General features: G+C 37.8%; 1 protein-coding gene across 1 annotated transcript in view; it reads right to left on the minus strand.

Moving 5' to 3' along the window:
• WDR35 (WD repeat domain 35) overlaps positions 1–16,070 on the minus strand; it is a gene marked incomplete at its 5' end in the record, with an annotated part of 42,452 nt that overhangs the window by 13,840 nt on the left and 12,542 nt on the right. The window contains 5 exons of the mRNA XM_017744916.1: positions 1,142–1,251; positions 3,020–3,073; positions 3,815–3,884; positions 5,126–5,270; positions 13,800–13,860. Coding sequence (XP_017600405.1) covers positions 1,142–1,251; positions 3,020–3,073; positions 3,815–3,884; positions 5,126–5,270; positions 13,800–13,860 — 440 coding nt within the window. The remainder of the gene's footprint in view (positions 1–1,141; positions 1,252–3,019; positions 3,074–3,814; positions 3,885–5,125; positions 5,271–13,799; positions 13,861–16,070) is intronic.

Below are 16,070 nucleotides of genomic sequence, written 5' to 3' on the forward strand. Positions count from 1 at the left end.
ATGAAGCAGATTATTAAATTAAAAAATCAGTGTGGTGATGCAGATTGTTAATCCCTAAAACGGGATTTCTTGTGTTTCTACAAAGGGTATTCTTCACTGTTTTTCAAAGCAATATGAAGTATAATCCAATTAATCTTTGAAGTAATTTAAAATACGGGGAAAATACAATTTCAAAAAGGCTACATTTGAAAATTTACAGTTGTGTAGGTCTTCAGTGACTCACAGTAACCTGTATTTACTACGAGGCTATTTTAAAAGCACTTCTAAATATTGATAGGTAGACACCCTTAATCCCTATTAAAATATCAAAAGCAATTTAGAAAATTAACCTCAAAATACCTATGGATCTGAACTTATTTCCCTAGACCAAAGTCATTTAGGCAGAAAACAACTTGGGTTCAGAACAAATTGAATATGGCTCTGAGTAGATCACATTGCCTTTTAAGCGAAGCAATCTATTTTTGGGCTATACCTGAAGAAGCAAGAGATCTACACATGCATTATGAATTTTGTTTGAAATTATAAAGTTATTTTGAAGTGATTAAAATTGCCTTGCAAATTCTTGTGTATTTTTGCCTTTTTTGCCAACACACTCATGCACTCTCTTGCAAAAAAAATAGCTGTTAAAGAGGAAGCAACTTCAGTATTGGCACAGCTAAAGCTCAAGAGAACCAGACTTACTAGAACCATCACCACTAATTACAGCCTGTAACAATGGAAAATTAAATGGCATGAACAAAGTTTCCAGGCATTAGAAGGATACAGAAACAGAAAGAAGTCATAGAGATATAAAGTTTCAGGTTATGACATAATTTTATCAATTCATGTTGCAATCAAAGGAAGGTTATGTTTGGTTCATCTAATAAAACAAAGGTATTTTCATGTATATAGGGTAGAAAACATAGGAGACCTTTACTAACAGTCTCTCAGAGCAATGACTGTCCAGATGGAATTAATTAGTAATAAATAAATGGTTAAGCAACTATTAAGAACAACTAAAATAAATAAATTGTTTATATTAAATGAAAACTAGTACATAATTATTATAGAATTGTGGATTTCATAGAATTAGTATTTTCACAAATTTTAGCGCTGCATTTTGAAATTGGATACCTGTATTAGAAGCAGATCTGTAACTTACCTGGAATTGCAGTTCAAACACAGCTGATAGGCACGACAGCCCAGGGTATAGCTCTGCACCACAGCCACACTAGGGAGGCTGTACCTCTGAATAGTGCCAGATTCTCTGCCCTAGAGGAGAGCAATGCTGCCTTAGTGAGAGAATTTGTCCATCAGTAAATCCTTTAAAATGGTCTTCTTTATATGCTGTTTTAGACAAAAGAGCTTTGGGATAAGTGACAGAGCATGAGTGGAAAGAGGGAATGTCATCAGCCTAAAAGTTCTGAATTCTGGTATTTAAACAAAATACTTTAAGATGCTACAATTGACAGATCTGCTTAAATCAGGCTGTAAAAACAAACAGTTACAGTCCACATACAGCCCACAGAATTTCAGGAGCCATGAATTTCCAGACATGGTCACAAAAGAAGAAAGGAGAGGTGTCCTTGTCCCACGCTGGTAAATCCCCTCAGAGAGCACCATATGACAGCTCCAGCCCAGGTCTGAAAGCAGGACAGCTCTGCTCATGTGGGGCTGTCTGCATGCCAACAAGTCTCACCAGTTACTGCAACACCAGAGCTAGATTTAAAAAGAAATGCTATAAAATACACTGGTTATGCACAGGTTTGAGTAACAGGAAACAAATCTAAGTACCAATGTGGTTTCTCTTTATTTTGCTGAATGTAACACCCATTCCCTGTGTCAAGACACCATCAGGCCAACAGGCTGAAAGGTAGTCTAACATCCCTGGACTGAAATGATGACTGCCCCCATTTTCTCATGGTGCTTCTGTAAAGTGAACAACATATCCAGCTTGGTTTGCCTGCTGTTCAACTCTTATGCTGGAAATGAGTCAACATTAAAGGAGTGCAAATTTTATTCCTTCTTTTTCTTTTTTTCCTCCCCCAAAGCCTTCCCTAAGATCCTCAGCATAAATCACCAGCTTAGACTTTTTCACATGTGTATATTCTATAGACTAAGAAGCACATTAGTTCAGAAGTGTTAGAAAATTGAACCACTGTAATATGCATTCAGCTTCAGCACATTTATCCAGATCTGGTCTCAAAGGCATTTCCTCACATTCCTTTCCTTTTAACGAGAGTCACAGATTAATCATTGTCTGAAGTTCATTTTCTTATTCTTCAAGTGGCAACAATCCTATAGTCACCTATTAACCACTGCACTTTTCTTGTTCATGCTTTCTCCCATGACCCTCTGATTTTGTAAAATCCAGTCCAAGGATATAACAAAAAACAAAAATCCACACTGGAATAAGAACATGAGAAAACAACAAAATCTTTCTTGGAAGGTGGGTAACAGGAGGAAATAGTGTTCTTTCTCTCTCTTTGTCCTGTTCAGTTAGTTTGCTTTAAAGCCAACATGTAAGTTTGTTCATCTAATGAGATCACTTTCCAGATCAGAACAAAAAAATGCACCGGCTCTTTGGCATGATTCAATACCTCACACATCTGTATGATCCATAAGTGTATGAATCCATATATAGTACAGTACCATACATTATACCATTAATATGTAAACAGACAAACTTTGTAAATCTTTGTGCCTAGAACATACAGTCAAAGAAAATTCCCAGGACTCAGATTACAGAATTAAGTCTTGACTTAGACTTTATAAAATCCTATGTGTAAGTATTAACTCAGGCAACTAGTCTGTAATTAAATTGTAAGTACTTAGTGTATTAGCCCTCCTAAGGAAAGAATCCAGGTTAACAGAAGAAACTGTTAAAGTTATCTTCAAAGAAGTTTAGAAAGAGATTTTGTGTAAGTTCTAACTTCAGAAATGCTTTGAAATTATGACTGCTTATGAACACAGAGCAGAAGAATCTTACGCCTAACAAGCACAAGAGGCAATTAGAAGTTGTGTTAATTGTGTAGCTTACCACAAGTAGTATCTTATCAGATGCTGTTATTGCACAAATTGGATCTATTGTTCCCTGAAAGTATACAAGTGATATCAGTATCAGTTTTACTGCAAATTAAGAATGCCCTGTTAAAGAAAGAAGGTTTATTTAAATAAACAAGAATGTTGCTAAGTATCCACATGAAAAGGGGCTATCAAACATTGTCAGCATACACTATATGGATGGTTTATGGTATTAGTAGCCTTTGCTATGGGAACCATGACAATAATATTAACACCTTCCTTTCTTGTCCTGCCCATCCCTCCAGAAATATAAGAAACCCAAAATGTAACAGGTGTTTAACAGAAAACACAAGAAAGTAACAATCCCAGACTTGTGAGGCTTGTAAATTAATAATTTCAGGTATATTACTAAGGACAGGTATATTACTAAGGACACCTGAAGTGAAAACAGCTGAAAATATTAGAAAATATCACAAAGGATATTGAGTTTTAACAAGGTTATATTTTGTTGAAGTAAGGGGAGCTGCCTCTGACCAAGAAGACAGCAGGTGTCTACATACTGTACCCCAGAATATACTTTTTCCATGTTCCCTATCGTTTGCTGTAAATTTCCAGCAACACATGACATAGTAACAGCACCAACCAGAGGGAAGAAACATAACACTTATGTACAAAAGGTAGAAGTAAAAGAAATTTTAAGTACAACCACTTCTACTAATGAAAATCGCTGAAAATAAATAAATCAACATGAACTACTGCTCTTTCAAGCTACCAGTGACACCACAATGAACTAGTTCAGAACATCACGCACTTCAAAAGCTCTGCTGTAATCAAGGTGTCCCTCTCCAGACCCTGAAGAGGTGTCATCAATATGATAGATCCTGTAGAGAAGGAAAGTTAGAAGAAAAAGTGAGTCCAAAGAAAGGATCATCTTTGGTATAATATAGGTATGTCCTTGGAGAAGAAACCATTGTAACTGGAGAAGACAATAAAAGCTGTGCTTGTTCTTATGTTCCAAAGCATCCCCTTTGATAAACCTGCTTTGTATTGATATAAAGATATGGCAACTGCTTTCACTTTCACAGCCCTGATGGTCTATTCCCTATGATCTGTAAGCTTTCATCCCGTAACACTAAGTTCCTGCAAACCATCAACCACCCAGTTGTCTCTTTTCAAACATACACTTCCATATTTCCCCAGGCTCTTCTCCATAACTATGAAGAGTTTCACCTTCACATCCACAAAAGGTTATATATTACTGCATTATTCAATACTTACTCATAACTTCTCTTTTGCCTTAAAAAGTAGCATTAGGAAAGATTTTAGAATGCTAAAATCATCATTAATGCTGAATTATGACTATATACATTTTTCAGTATTTTTATCAATTTATAATTTTGTCCAAGGCTAGAACATCTAGGTCCTACAACAATGTAAGTTATTACACCATGTACAAATAATTACTCATTATTAGGGATATATGGTGACAAGAGATGGTAGATTTACAGAAAGATGATACAGTGTCTCTATGGAAGAACACATAAGATAACACATGAGAAAACCATGACAAAGTTGCAAGCTTGTGGAGGTGACAGAAAAATTAATGCCACAAATGAGCACCTGGGAAGGAAATATTTTGGAAGCAAAACAATGTTGACTTTGGCTTGTTTAGTTTGAGAGGATAAAAGTCCATACAGGATTAGTCGTCAAAGCCACAATCAGACACGAGTGTATTAGAGAAGAGCCAGCTGGACAGACTGTATTCTTACAGGCAGTGACAGACGACAAGCAGTTAAAGTTATCACAGGGAACAGAGCTGCTTGGAAACTAAGAGCATGGAGGAGAAACAGGAGAGGGGCAAAAAGGCAACAAGACACAGCTCCGTAAGGAAAGCATGCAGCAAGCTAATGGAGACACTGAACAGGAACATTCAAAAACGTCTAAGGGATTTGGATAACACACAGTTGTTATAAGAAACTAGTATTTCATCTTACAGGCCTGCAAGTCAACAAACCTGATTTAAAAATGAGAAGACAAGGGTTTGCATTTTAGACATGGCAGAATCCACCTTATCAACAACAACAGTGCAGAGGAAGAAAAATGCCAAAGCCTGAAGACAAACCTTTCCCTGCCCTCTTTCCTGGTCCGTGTCAGCTGATTGATTTCCATGGCTGTGAGCTTCTTGGCCACCCGATACTGCCAGACGTAAAACGCTTGTCTGGAAGCCGCAATCACGTGTGTTTTGGTCATTGTGACAAACAATGGCTCTGTTACAAAACCCAAAGAGTTGCAAAATTAGAGCAGCAAGCATTGAAGTAGATGCTAATTCGTAAATTTTTTCCAAGATGGATGAAAGCATATGCCCATACATTAAAAGCAAAAAAACAACAACCAAAAAATCCACCCACACAAAACCTAACAGCAGTTTTCATTAGCTGATAACAAGTTTCAGAGAGGCCTTGTGGCCTTGTCCAGAAGAAAAGTGAAATTCTTTAAAAGTTCTGATTTTACCATTAACACTTTTCTCCCTGCTATTTCAGCAAATCTTCATGTGCTGATGCAGAAAACATCAAATACATATAGACAAACTTTCAGTTTAATGACCAGTTAGTTCAGGAATATCTTGAATCTCATTAACAAGATCTATTAAATACTTCTATATCTGACATATTTAAGGCTATTCAAAAGTTGACAATCTAGAAGAGGTTCTTCTTCTTAAAATTAGTTCATAAATTTTAAGTTAGACAAGACCTAGAAATGCTGTTTGTACCTTAGTTAACAGCTGGGCCAAATATCAATTCTTTATCTGAATGGCAACAAATTAAATATTTAGCAGACTCTACACTTAAGTCTTACTTTATTATACCAAAAAATCACAGTGTAGGAATGCAGAGTATTTTCTTTACTTCAGCCCTAAACCCAGTTAGAATATGTGCATAAATTGAGTATCTCGTTTCTGCTGTCCATGCTCAGGAAAAAAAAAACCAATACAAAAGAACCAAAACAAACAAAAAACCACAACAAAACCAAAACAGTGAAGGCATAGAAAAATGAAGAAACCTTGTATGTAGATCACCCAGTGTCTTTAAGTTCTACAAGTAAATCATCATGATACCAAAAAACCCCCCAGATAAATTCAGAAGAATTGTGCAAACCAGCCTCATAGTGGAACACTGAGTCACGCAGATAACATGATGTGAGCACAAAATACAATTCTTTTACAGTGAATCTCTTTTGGTTTTTTTCTGCTCTGTATTTTAGCACAGAACAGAACTCTGGAGGGAGCTATAAGCCTGCCACATAGAAGAGCACTGCTACAAGAGACAGATGGGGGAAGATTGGTTGAACAGATTTCATTTCTTTGAAACCAAGAGGATTATATAAGCTACCTGATGGCTGCAGAACACTTTTGAGTTAAAATGTCAATACTGGGTAAGAAGGTTTAGTGATGATGCTTAACATGTGAGCAGCACAGTTGTTTACATTATATACAACTCAGTGTATTTCATGTACTTACAACACATTCATTTCAATAATTAGTCACATCCAAACTGATACAGTCTCCTGTTTCATCAAAAACATTAATACATTCTATGTATTTACTCTGTTCTTTTATTAACTTCCAGCTGTATGTGCCATAACAATCAATGCTTTTATTCTTTAAAAATGAAACAAGAGAATCTCCTGACTTGTGAGGGAATAAGGTTTGCAAAAATCACAATATTTTTGTACTAAGCCTCATATTTGGACTCAAATTAGTCAACATTTGAGTACTTGTGGGCCAAGACAATGTTAAACCACATTGCCATACCCACATTTGAAAGCCATGGGCATTCCTCACACTCACCAGGTGATGCCCCCTTTGACTTACAGCTTCCACAGAGCCTAAACTTGCTCATTTGTGCACACCTTGAAATAGCCCAATCTGGGATAAAAGGTTGTTCACACAAGCTTTGTTGTGATCCAGAAACAAGATGGCAAAATGTCCATGCTTTATCCAGGGGAAAACAATCAATTAGGCATTATATGAACATGCCTAAGACTAAAGTGACTGTTACTGCCAAAAAGCACACACACACCAACCCCTGACACATTTTCCTGCCACTTCTTTCATATCAGCTCTAGCAGCAGCTGGACAGCAGAGTAAGTTGGATCAGTTCACTCATCTAACTGACCTCAAAAATAAATAAATAAAAGATTACATTAAGGTGGATTAAAGAGAAAATCACAAATGCTGGAGCAGGCAGGAATGAGCAGCCAGCATGGAGGGCAGGGCCTTCCCTTCTTTGCAACAGAAGGCACAGCAATGACTGGATTTAAGCCAAACATGAAATCACAGGGCACAGCACACAGACACAATCATCAGCATCAGATCCATTCAAAGCCACATCTGGAAGAGCAGCAACTCTATGTGGGAACTGATGCTTTTACAAAATTGCCTATATAACTTCAACAATTGCATAAAAGTAGGACACATGGCATTTTTTCTAGAATTGCTTTAGCATTTTATATTGGTCAATCATTGAACAAGAAAACACAAACAGAAAAATCTGTGGAAAAAGAAACTGAAATCCAAGTCTAGACTGGAGATAGGAAACACTTTTTACAGAGGGGGTAGGCACACATTGGAACAGCTTCCTAGAGAGGCGGTCAGTGCCCCAAGCCTCTCAGTGTTTAAGAGGCATTTGGACAATGCCCTTAGCAACATGCTTTTGGTCAGCCCTAGAGTGATCATGGACTGGCTGATCCTTGTCAGTCTCCACCAACTGAAAGTATTCCATCCCACCTTCTCACCTCAGAGCCTTCCACACGGGGCTATGCTCTGCTCCTAAAATGTTTTCCTTCTTGACTGCATAATAGCATAAATTCAACATGAGGGAAGGATGTCTCAGCCACTCCAAGTTTGAGCTGTTGCTGGGGCAGAGAAGGAAGGAATGGGATTTGTCATTTCCAAGGAAAGACAATATGCTCATTTCAATCCCTTCAGGCTGAGGAAGATCTAGAATCCCTTTCCAGGCAGCTGGTTTAATTACCTACGTTTCCTTCAGTGTAAAAAAGTATATGGCAGCATTGATTTACCAGCAGGTGCTGCTTACCTGAGCATCAGTGCCCTTCACAGAACCTGTGCTCTGACTATTAAGCAGACAGAAATGCAAGCACCTAAGGTCTGAAGGAGGCAAGAGATGTGGACACTCCTCTGCTCAGCATTCCCCCTGCACAGCAGCTTTCCATGCTCAACATGTAAACTTCTGAAACTGTTTAGTTTAATACTTCATTTTCAGACATTGAAAATATGTGGGGAAAACACTTAAACAGGTGCTTTACTTTTCAGTGGCAAAATACTGAAAAGGACTAAACAAACCATCCCCATCAAAACAACTCCAACATGTGAAACAACTGCCCTTTAAATTCTCTCTGGCCCTCCTTTCTCTTTTCACCTCATTTCTCTTCACTCTTCTTTCATAAAGCCTCCTCCCTGAAGGAAAGAAACTTTCTTTCCTATATATCCAGGAATCTCAAATAACCTACAATGTCTGCATTTCATCCACACACACTCCATCTCACTTCAAAACTGTTAGAAAACACCTGCTTCAATGTCTAATCTTGTAAAAATAGTAGACAGAAAAACTCAATGCATGACTACATTACTTCACCACATGAAAAGGCTGGGATGCTTTTTAGTCTATAAGATAGGATACACAAACAAGAAAGACAAGAAATCCCACCTAAATCTGATGGAAAGGAAGCAATCTGACTGACAGACAATACTAAACTGTTGTTTTCATACAAGTCTGTCACAGGCTGTTCCTGAGAAACTGGAATGAACTTAGTCTAATCAATAAATCTACCTAATTTTAGAGCTTGATTCAAGTATCTCTACAAGTGTTGGCTCACAAATGGAAGAAAGTGTCAGGCAACAGCAGGGACAACTGAACATGTTGGGACATGTGGGACAACTCATGAACAACCACAGTTTACAGAACATGCTCAGAATCCCTTATGATTTACATTAAAAGGATCAAGCAACAGCAATTCAAGTGCTGTTTCACATGTAGTTCAGTCATCCCTGCTAAGGCATCCAGGAGGGAGGCAAGACACCTGCGCATGACTCCAGCTCTGCCTTTAATCCACCTGTATGTTGGTCAGGCTGGTGTATTAATTTCACTGGGTGCTAACACACACTTGAAAGATAACTCAACACTTCACTATGTCAGTGCTCCTAAGCACATGTAAGAAGATGATATAATCCAGCCTGAGTGACCTTTTCTTAGCAGATACCATCTGTTGTGTTTCCATTAAAAAGATATGATATAACAAGATATTTAACCTTCTGTAGTGTATATTTAGTTATTCATCAAAGGACTTTGACAGAAAGCCTGTGAGCCTGTAAAACAAGCACAGAAGACACCGTGTTGGTTAATTTTTGTACCAGAGTAGGATGGAATGCAGTAATGTTAAACAATGAAGAAAAGAGTAATTTATGGGCTAGCAAACATGAGCTATTGTGAAGGACCTCAAACACAAGGCACAGGAAGCACAGGAAGCAAAATGCCTTTAGACAAAATAAAAAGCAGTATGAGGAACAGCTGAAAGTGTAACCACCCATCAATGTCTAAAGAAAGCTGAAGTGATGGCCTTTCATCAGATAATGACTGATTAATCCTTTTTTGCCATCATTAACAGAGACAAGCATTAGAAAGCTAATGACATAATTAAAAATTCAACAGAATAAAGGAGATAAGCACTTCTTTTCTTGAGCCTTACTTGAGCTACTGGCTTAGAGCCCAACAGCATAAGATTTACATCTCCTGAGGGTGAGTCAAACATTGCATAATGTCACAATTACTTTGTCATTAGGAGATTAATAGTGCTTTGTTGAAACAGTATTATAAAATACTATAAATTGACAATTCAGACAAATTGTGCCTTAACACACATTCGCAGATGCATTATTTAAGTACTCTGGCAGCTATTTAGCATATCTAGATGAGCAGTCTTTTTTCTCCACTATCAATCTTCTACCTGGACAAAGTCCAAGAGGCTCTGCCCAAGAGGCCTGCAAGGCACCAGAGTCTCAAGGAGGAGTAAACCCTTTATGCTCGCTAGAACTCCAGGTGATTCTTGCTTCAACAACGGGCAGTCTGCTAGAAACCAAAAATAGTGTGTGTTCAACTTGCAGTAGTTACAGCCAGTCAAAAAGTATAGTTTCGACTCATGGCAGTGAAGAGCACATACTCAAGAAAAGGTAGGAGCACACAGATACCAAGTGGTCTGTTGAGGACATCCTACAGCATAAGAAATAATTTTTTCTCAGCGTTTATGAAAATCAAATAAAGTAACAACCTAAGTGTATTTAAGCCACTCTGAAAGACAGCACTTAGAACTCCAAAATGAGAACAAGAGTTCAAAACAAAACTCATCTAACTTTCTGTGAACAGAACTTAATGTAACAATATATCAGTTTACTAAAAGAAAATAACCTGAAAAACTGTATTGGTAGAAAGAAGAGAAAAAAAAGAATTTCACAAACAGGTAATAGTATGTTTCGTAAGTCAGTAACACCCCTCCAGTTATCTTGAGGAAGAGATAAGTTAATTTTACTTTTTAACTACTAATACCTTAAACTATTAATAATGACTCTCACCTGATAAATGATTTAATGTTGATTTTCCTCATTTATAAGCAGAACAAAAGGTCAATGATTTTGTTAGAAATCATGTATCAACTGGAATCTTAGAAGAACTTTCAGAAAGGTCTTCGGCTCTTAAAGTTTTACAAGGTCTTCTCTCTCTATTGATTTCTGCAAGGCCAGACAGCTGCTTAAGTTCAGCATGCTGTCAAACTGGAACAATTACACTTCCTACTGCCAAGAAGCTCCAACTGTGATAAACAGCATGACATACTGTACAATAGGACCTTGACTATGTACAGCTGTTAACCTCTCACACAAAGTGACCTTATGTTGTAAATATTTCAAGTTGTTCTATAAAGTTGCATTTTCAAATGTTACAGAAAGAGGAAAATAACTATGATGAAACCAGCACAATGTGTTCCAAAGGAGTTGCATTTATAGGCATTTGCTTTACACTTTTACCTCCAATCCCTTCTGCAAGTTTGGAGAGCAAACTTTAAAGGAGCCTTACAGGATGCATATATTTTTTAAAAAAAGGTTGACTCTTTGGCTGTGTTTACCATACAGCAATGAAAGACTCACTTGTAATGTTTTAACTACTGAGGCTACAGAAATTTTTCAGGATTCAGAAATGTAAATATTCCTAACCTCAGTTATCTGCCCATCTATGCGGCTGAAGGCTATAATGCCCAGCATTTTCACAAGTGAACTCACTTTAGAAAAGAGCATTGCAAATCTCTGCACTAAACTGGTTCTCCAATATTGGAGGGAACAGCAGCAGACTGCAGAAGGCTTCATTATGCTAAAGGAATAAATTGTTTAATCTCTTCAGCACAATTCAAATACAGTTGGAATAACAACAGCCTTTTTCAATTAAATAGCCTTTCTTTTTAACTGTTTCCAGTTACTGAAAAGGATTCTTTTCTTGTGTACAGGCAGCTGTAGGAGATGGGTCATACTGGCAGAATCACAAAGAAACCTTTGTTTAGAATGTAAATAAAACTCTCACAGATACATTCAGTAAGTTCACATAAACAGAACACTAGAAAAATGCAAAGCAAAGAGTTTAAATGCAGAGTTAGAGGTGTATATGCAAAGCTAATTTTAACAGTGAGTGGGATTCATCTCGCCTAATTTTAGACATCTCTGACAGAGATGAGCTGGCTGCCCTGGGCTTCTTTGTACCCAATGGAGAGCAAAAAGACCCCCTTCAAGAATGATTCACTCAACTTATTTTAGATGTCAACTGCAGAAATGAGAAGAACTACTCCCTCTAAATCCCTGAATCTGCCTCCCACCCAATCCCACCTGCCAAGTAAGAACAGGAAACTACTGGGCACATACAGTGTAGACATCTGATCAGGAGGAGCAGAGACAGGACAGAGGGACAAAACAGCCACCCAACTTACACCACCATCACCCACCACATCATCTTACTTCAGTGCTTATGTTGTTGGGATTCTGGTTTGGGTTTAGGGTTTTTGGGGGGGAGGGAGCATTGTTTGGTTGTTTTTTTGCTGTTTTTTCATCCATTCTTGGTAAAACTTTTGATATTGAACTTCCTGGACGCGTTATTCCTATAGATTCTGATATGGCCCCCCCAATTGCAAAAGGTGGCAAGAGGACATCAAAGGGACATAAATGGAAATCACAAGACTAAAACTACCATAGTATTTAATACACTTTTCATAGGACAAAGTAGTCAAACTCATTCATCAGAGCATACTCTTCATTTTATTTATGATCTACAATATAGGGCGTGAATTTCACAAAATATGTATGACTCAGATGATTTCCTCCTGCTATCACTGAAAAATTGAACATTAGAAATTGATACTTACAAACTTAGTTAATATATAACAAAGAATAAAACTGTTTAGAAGCATTGGTTGAGGAAAATAATCATCTTTATGATCTCAATTATTTCTAGTCTTTGATTGATTTTTCCTACCTATACTCTTCAGTGAATTGTTGTTACTTCCTTGTTTAATAGTTCTTCATCTTACTTTTCTCATCATTTCGATCTTACCAAAACTTTGCTAGACATTTTACCCATCAATTTTATCAGACAAAAGGACTGTTTGTTGTTTAATATTAACACCAAGTATTAGCACTATGGCTTGGAACTAACTTCTCTACTGAGACTAATTTAGGCAGCGTAGTCTCTTTTTTCAGAGAGGATAAAACAATGGCTCTAGAAGGCAATTTACATCAAAAAAACTTCATGAGGTTTCTTGTCATTATAGAGTCTTCTCTCTCATTCAAAAGCAAATAAATATTTGTATAAATTTAAATAAATTATTTAGCCTTTCAACAAAACAGGAGAGTTAATCAAAGAATCAAGCTTCAAAAAGAAAACTGCAAACAGGATTCACAGTGTCTACTCTGAATCCAAATTCATATCTATTTGGGTAACAAACCAAAAATAAAGCAAAAACCAGAACAAATAAAAGTGGATTCATTAATCAAAAAAATGATTAATTTGTCGGTTTGTCTGCAATTCCCTCATCTGTTTAAAGGGAAAATAATTAATGATCCTTATGCTCAAGCAAAACTCACAGAAAACAGTGGTTTGCAATTACTTGGCAATGTTCTGTACCACACCTGCAGCAAACAAGAAATAGGGAAAGCCTGGAATTAAGCACTATTTAGGATTTGGGGGTGTTTTCATACTTCTGTTATAATCCACTGATTTTTTTTTAATTGAATTTTAACTTATAATCTGAAACTACTTAGATAAAACAATTGTGAGGAAGATAAGGAAGACATTATCAACACTGAAACACAAGAAATTAATGTTTAAGATATCTGGGAAGCAGCAACAAGTTATTTTTAAATGAAAGTCCAAATCAAATTATTTCACTTCCTCTGATACAACTGGACACTTTTCAAAGTACATTTCCTTAAAAAGAAGTTGAATTACGACTGTTGTGAAGGAAAATCTGAATTGCCAAAAACCATTCATTAAAAAGAAAAAAAAGAAAAGTAGCAATTTTTAAAAATTCTATTATCCATAGTTTGCATTAACTGGAAAACTCAGTTTAAGTTTAGCCAATTTGACAAGGAATATGACTGGTTTTATAAGCCATTATCTTTATTAACAGATAACTAACAGGTCAATTCCAACATAAGTTACAGAATAAGACTATACCAAGTTGCTTACCAACATCAATATATTTCGGGTCCAAGGGTGTGCCAATAGAATTGCAGAGAACCAGCACATACTGTATGGAAATAAAACCAAGGTAGAAATAAATTACCACCACACTTTTTGTAAATTAGTAAGCTGTACAAGGTTTTCTGTGAAGGTGCATCTCATAACTCACATCACACATTCTAACGCTCATCAGCAACAGAAAACACAGAGACCATGACTACAGCAAATATAAAGCAGCGTAAGCATGAGAGTAATGAGATACTTGCCAATTAGCACTATAAATGAAGAACAAGCACAAAACAGGCAAGTAACCAGCTGTTTTATGCACGGGAGCAAATCTACCAAAAAAAATCCAACAGGTAGGAGGTACCACCAGCATGTCCACAGACAACACATGGGCAAGACAGGCAGCGTCTCCCCTGCTGCTGTGTGAGGCACACACTGCACTGTGAGTATTTACAGGCATGACACACCACTGACTCAGTGGCTCAACTCTCATCAGCTGCTCATGCAAAAGACAATCTAATGAAATCTCAGCAGTTAGGATCTTTGTCCTATCCTTTGCAGATCTCCATCTCCTTGAACCTCCAAGAGGGTAACAGTGTGGGGAGAATTGTCAATAAGTCTCTCCCTGTGCCCTGCAGTATCACAGGTACTACAAAAAAAAGGTTTTTTTAGTTTTGCCCTTATTGTAATCCCACTGGGGAAGGCTTTGACAGCACAGATACCTCAGAGATCGGGCTGTTATATTGAGGAAGATGCAAATATGTAACAATTCGCTAGACACCAATGCTTCATTGTTGTAGGTTATGTATTTATTTCTTCAGATCTAAATCAAGAATTAAATAGCTTAATGATTATTACATAGGGAAATGCCTTGAATGAGAAGTGTGGAAATTAAGCAGCAACTTTTACTGCCAAGTCTTTAAACTTAAAAGAAAATAAATATAATATACATGTAAAATAAATATAATATAATTCACATTTGGTACCAAAATGTGAGTTGCCCAAGAGTCATTACCCTGACTCTCCAGGAAATGAAAGATAATTATTTTTTCATGGCTCTTTCACCTCCTGAACAATCCATGTAATTGTAGTAGCAGAATACAGCAACTGTACAGGTACCCTTTTAAACTGATAGATTGACATCTTATTCATCCCATGAGAGTGTGGGGTATGCCCAGCCCCTGCCCTGGAGGGAGGCCTGCTGAGATAAAGAGATTGCATAACCTCCCAGCAGAATCCCCTTGGAAAAGGCAGCACTTTCGGTGAGGGTGAGAGAAAACAAGAACCATGCTCCTCTGGGAGACCCTGTGTAGATTCCTTGGAATCCATTGGCTTCTAGCCTCTCACACCCACCCTTGTATCCCTGTAAGACCTACCCTTCTCCCCCTTTGAGTTGGGAGAGCTCGTCCCTGGCCTCCCCTTCGCGGGGTGCGGACTAAAAAAGCTGCCGCATGCGGGACTGCTAAACGAGCCTCTCGTCTCTCTCCTCCCGGTCCAGCCTGGGGTTTGCCCCGCAGAACAAGAGCTGGAGTCACTCTGGCTGAATCACTGGAGAGCTGGCAGCCTGCTGAGACAGGCACCTTTCTGCAGAGGCAACCCCGGCGGCCGAGGGACCGCCGCAGACCCCGGGGGACTGTCCCTTGCGGGCCGCTCTCCCCGGGTCGGTCACGGCTTCCTGGGTCCGAGCCACAGACCCCAACCCGGCCGCACTATGAGAGCAGCTCAATTTACCTTTTCATCTACTGTGTGAACTTCATTCTTTCAAAGAAAAAGAGCTGAACACGGATTTCTTTTCATTAAATAATTTTTTTTTCTGGTTTGGCCTCCAATAAGTACCTCACAAAAATTGTATTTTTATTTCTTTGTTCATGAGTTAAACTGTCCACCAGCATTCTCAAATTTCTATTATCCAAAATAATACGTTGTGCCTCTGCCTTTGTAGGAAAACACACATAGTTTTCTTAACTCTCTTATTTTTTTATTTCCATCATGTTTACATTAATTCTTCTCTGGTAAATTATGCCTACATTCACTCTACAATAAATTTCTCTTTTATGCCCTTACTAGTAATTTCTGTGACTCCAAGTCAGTAGATCAGAGCCTGTCAAGGGATGATGGAGTAGCAGTATCCACGACTGGCTGTATGACCCACACAGGGTGGTGCCAGGGCAGGCAGTTTCCATTGTCTGATTTACCCAGCCTTGTTAATGATATCAACATGAAGTCCTTCTTAACTTACTGACACATCTACTTGCAAAATATTTAAACAGG

The sequence above is a fragment of the Corvus brachyrhynchos genome, unplaced genomic scaffold (assembly GCF_000691975.1).
Source record: "Corvus brachyrhynchos isolate BGI_N302 unplaced genomic scaffold, ASM69197v1 scaffold116, whole genome shotgun sequence".
Taxonomy (NCBI): Eukaryota; Metazoa; Chordata; class Aves; order Passeriformes; family Corvidae; genus Corvus; species Corvus brachyrhynchos.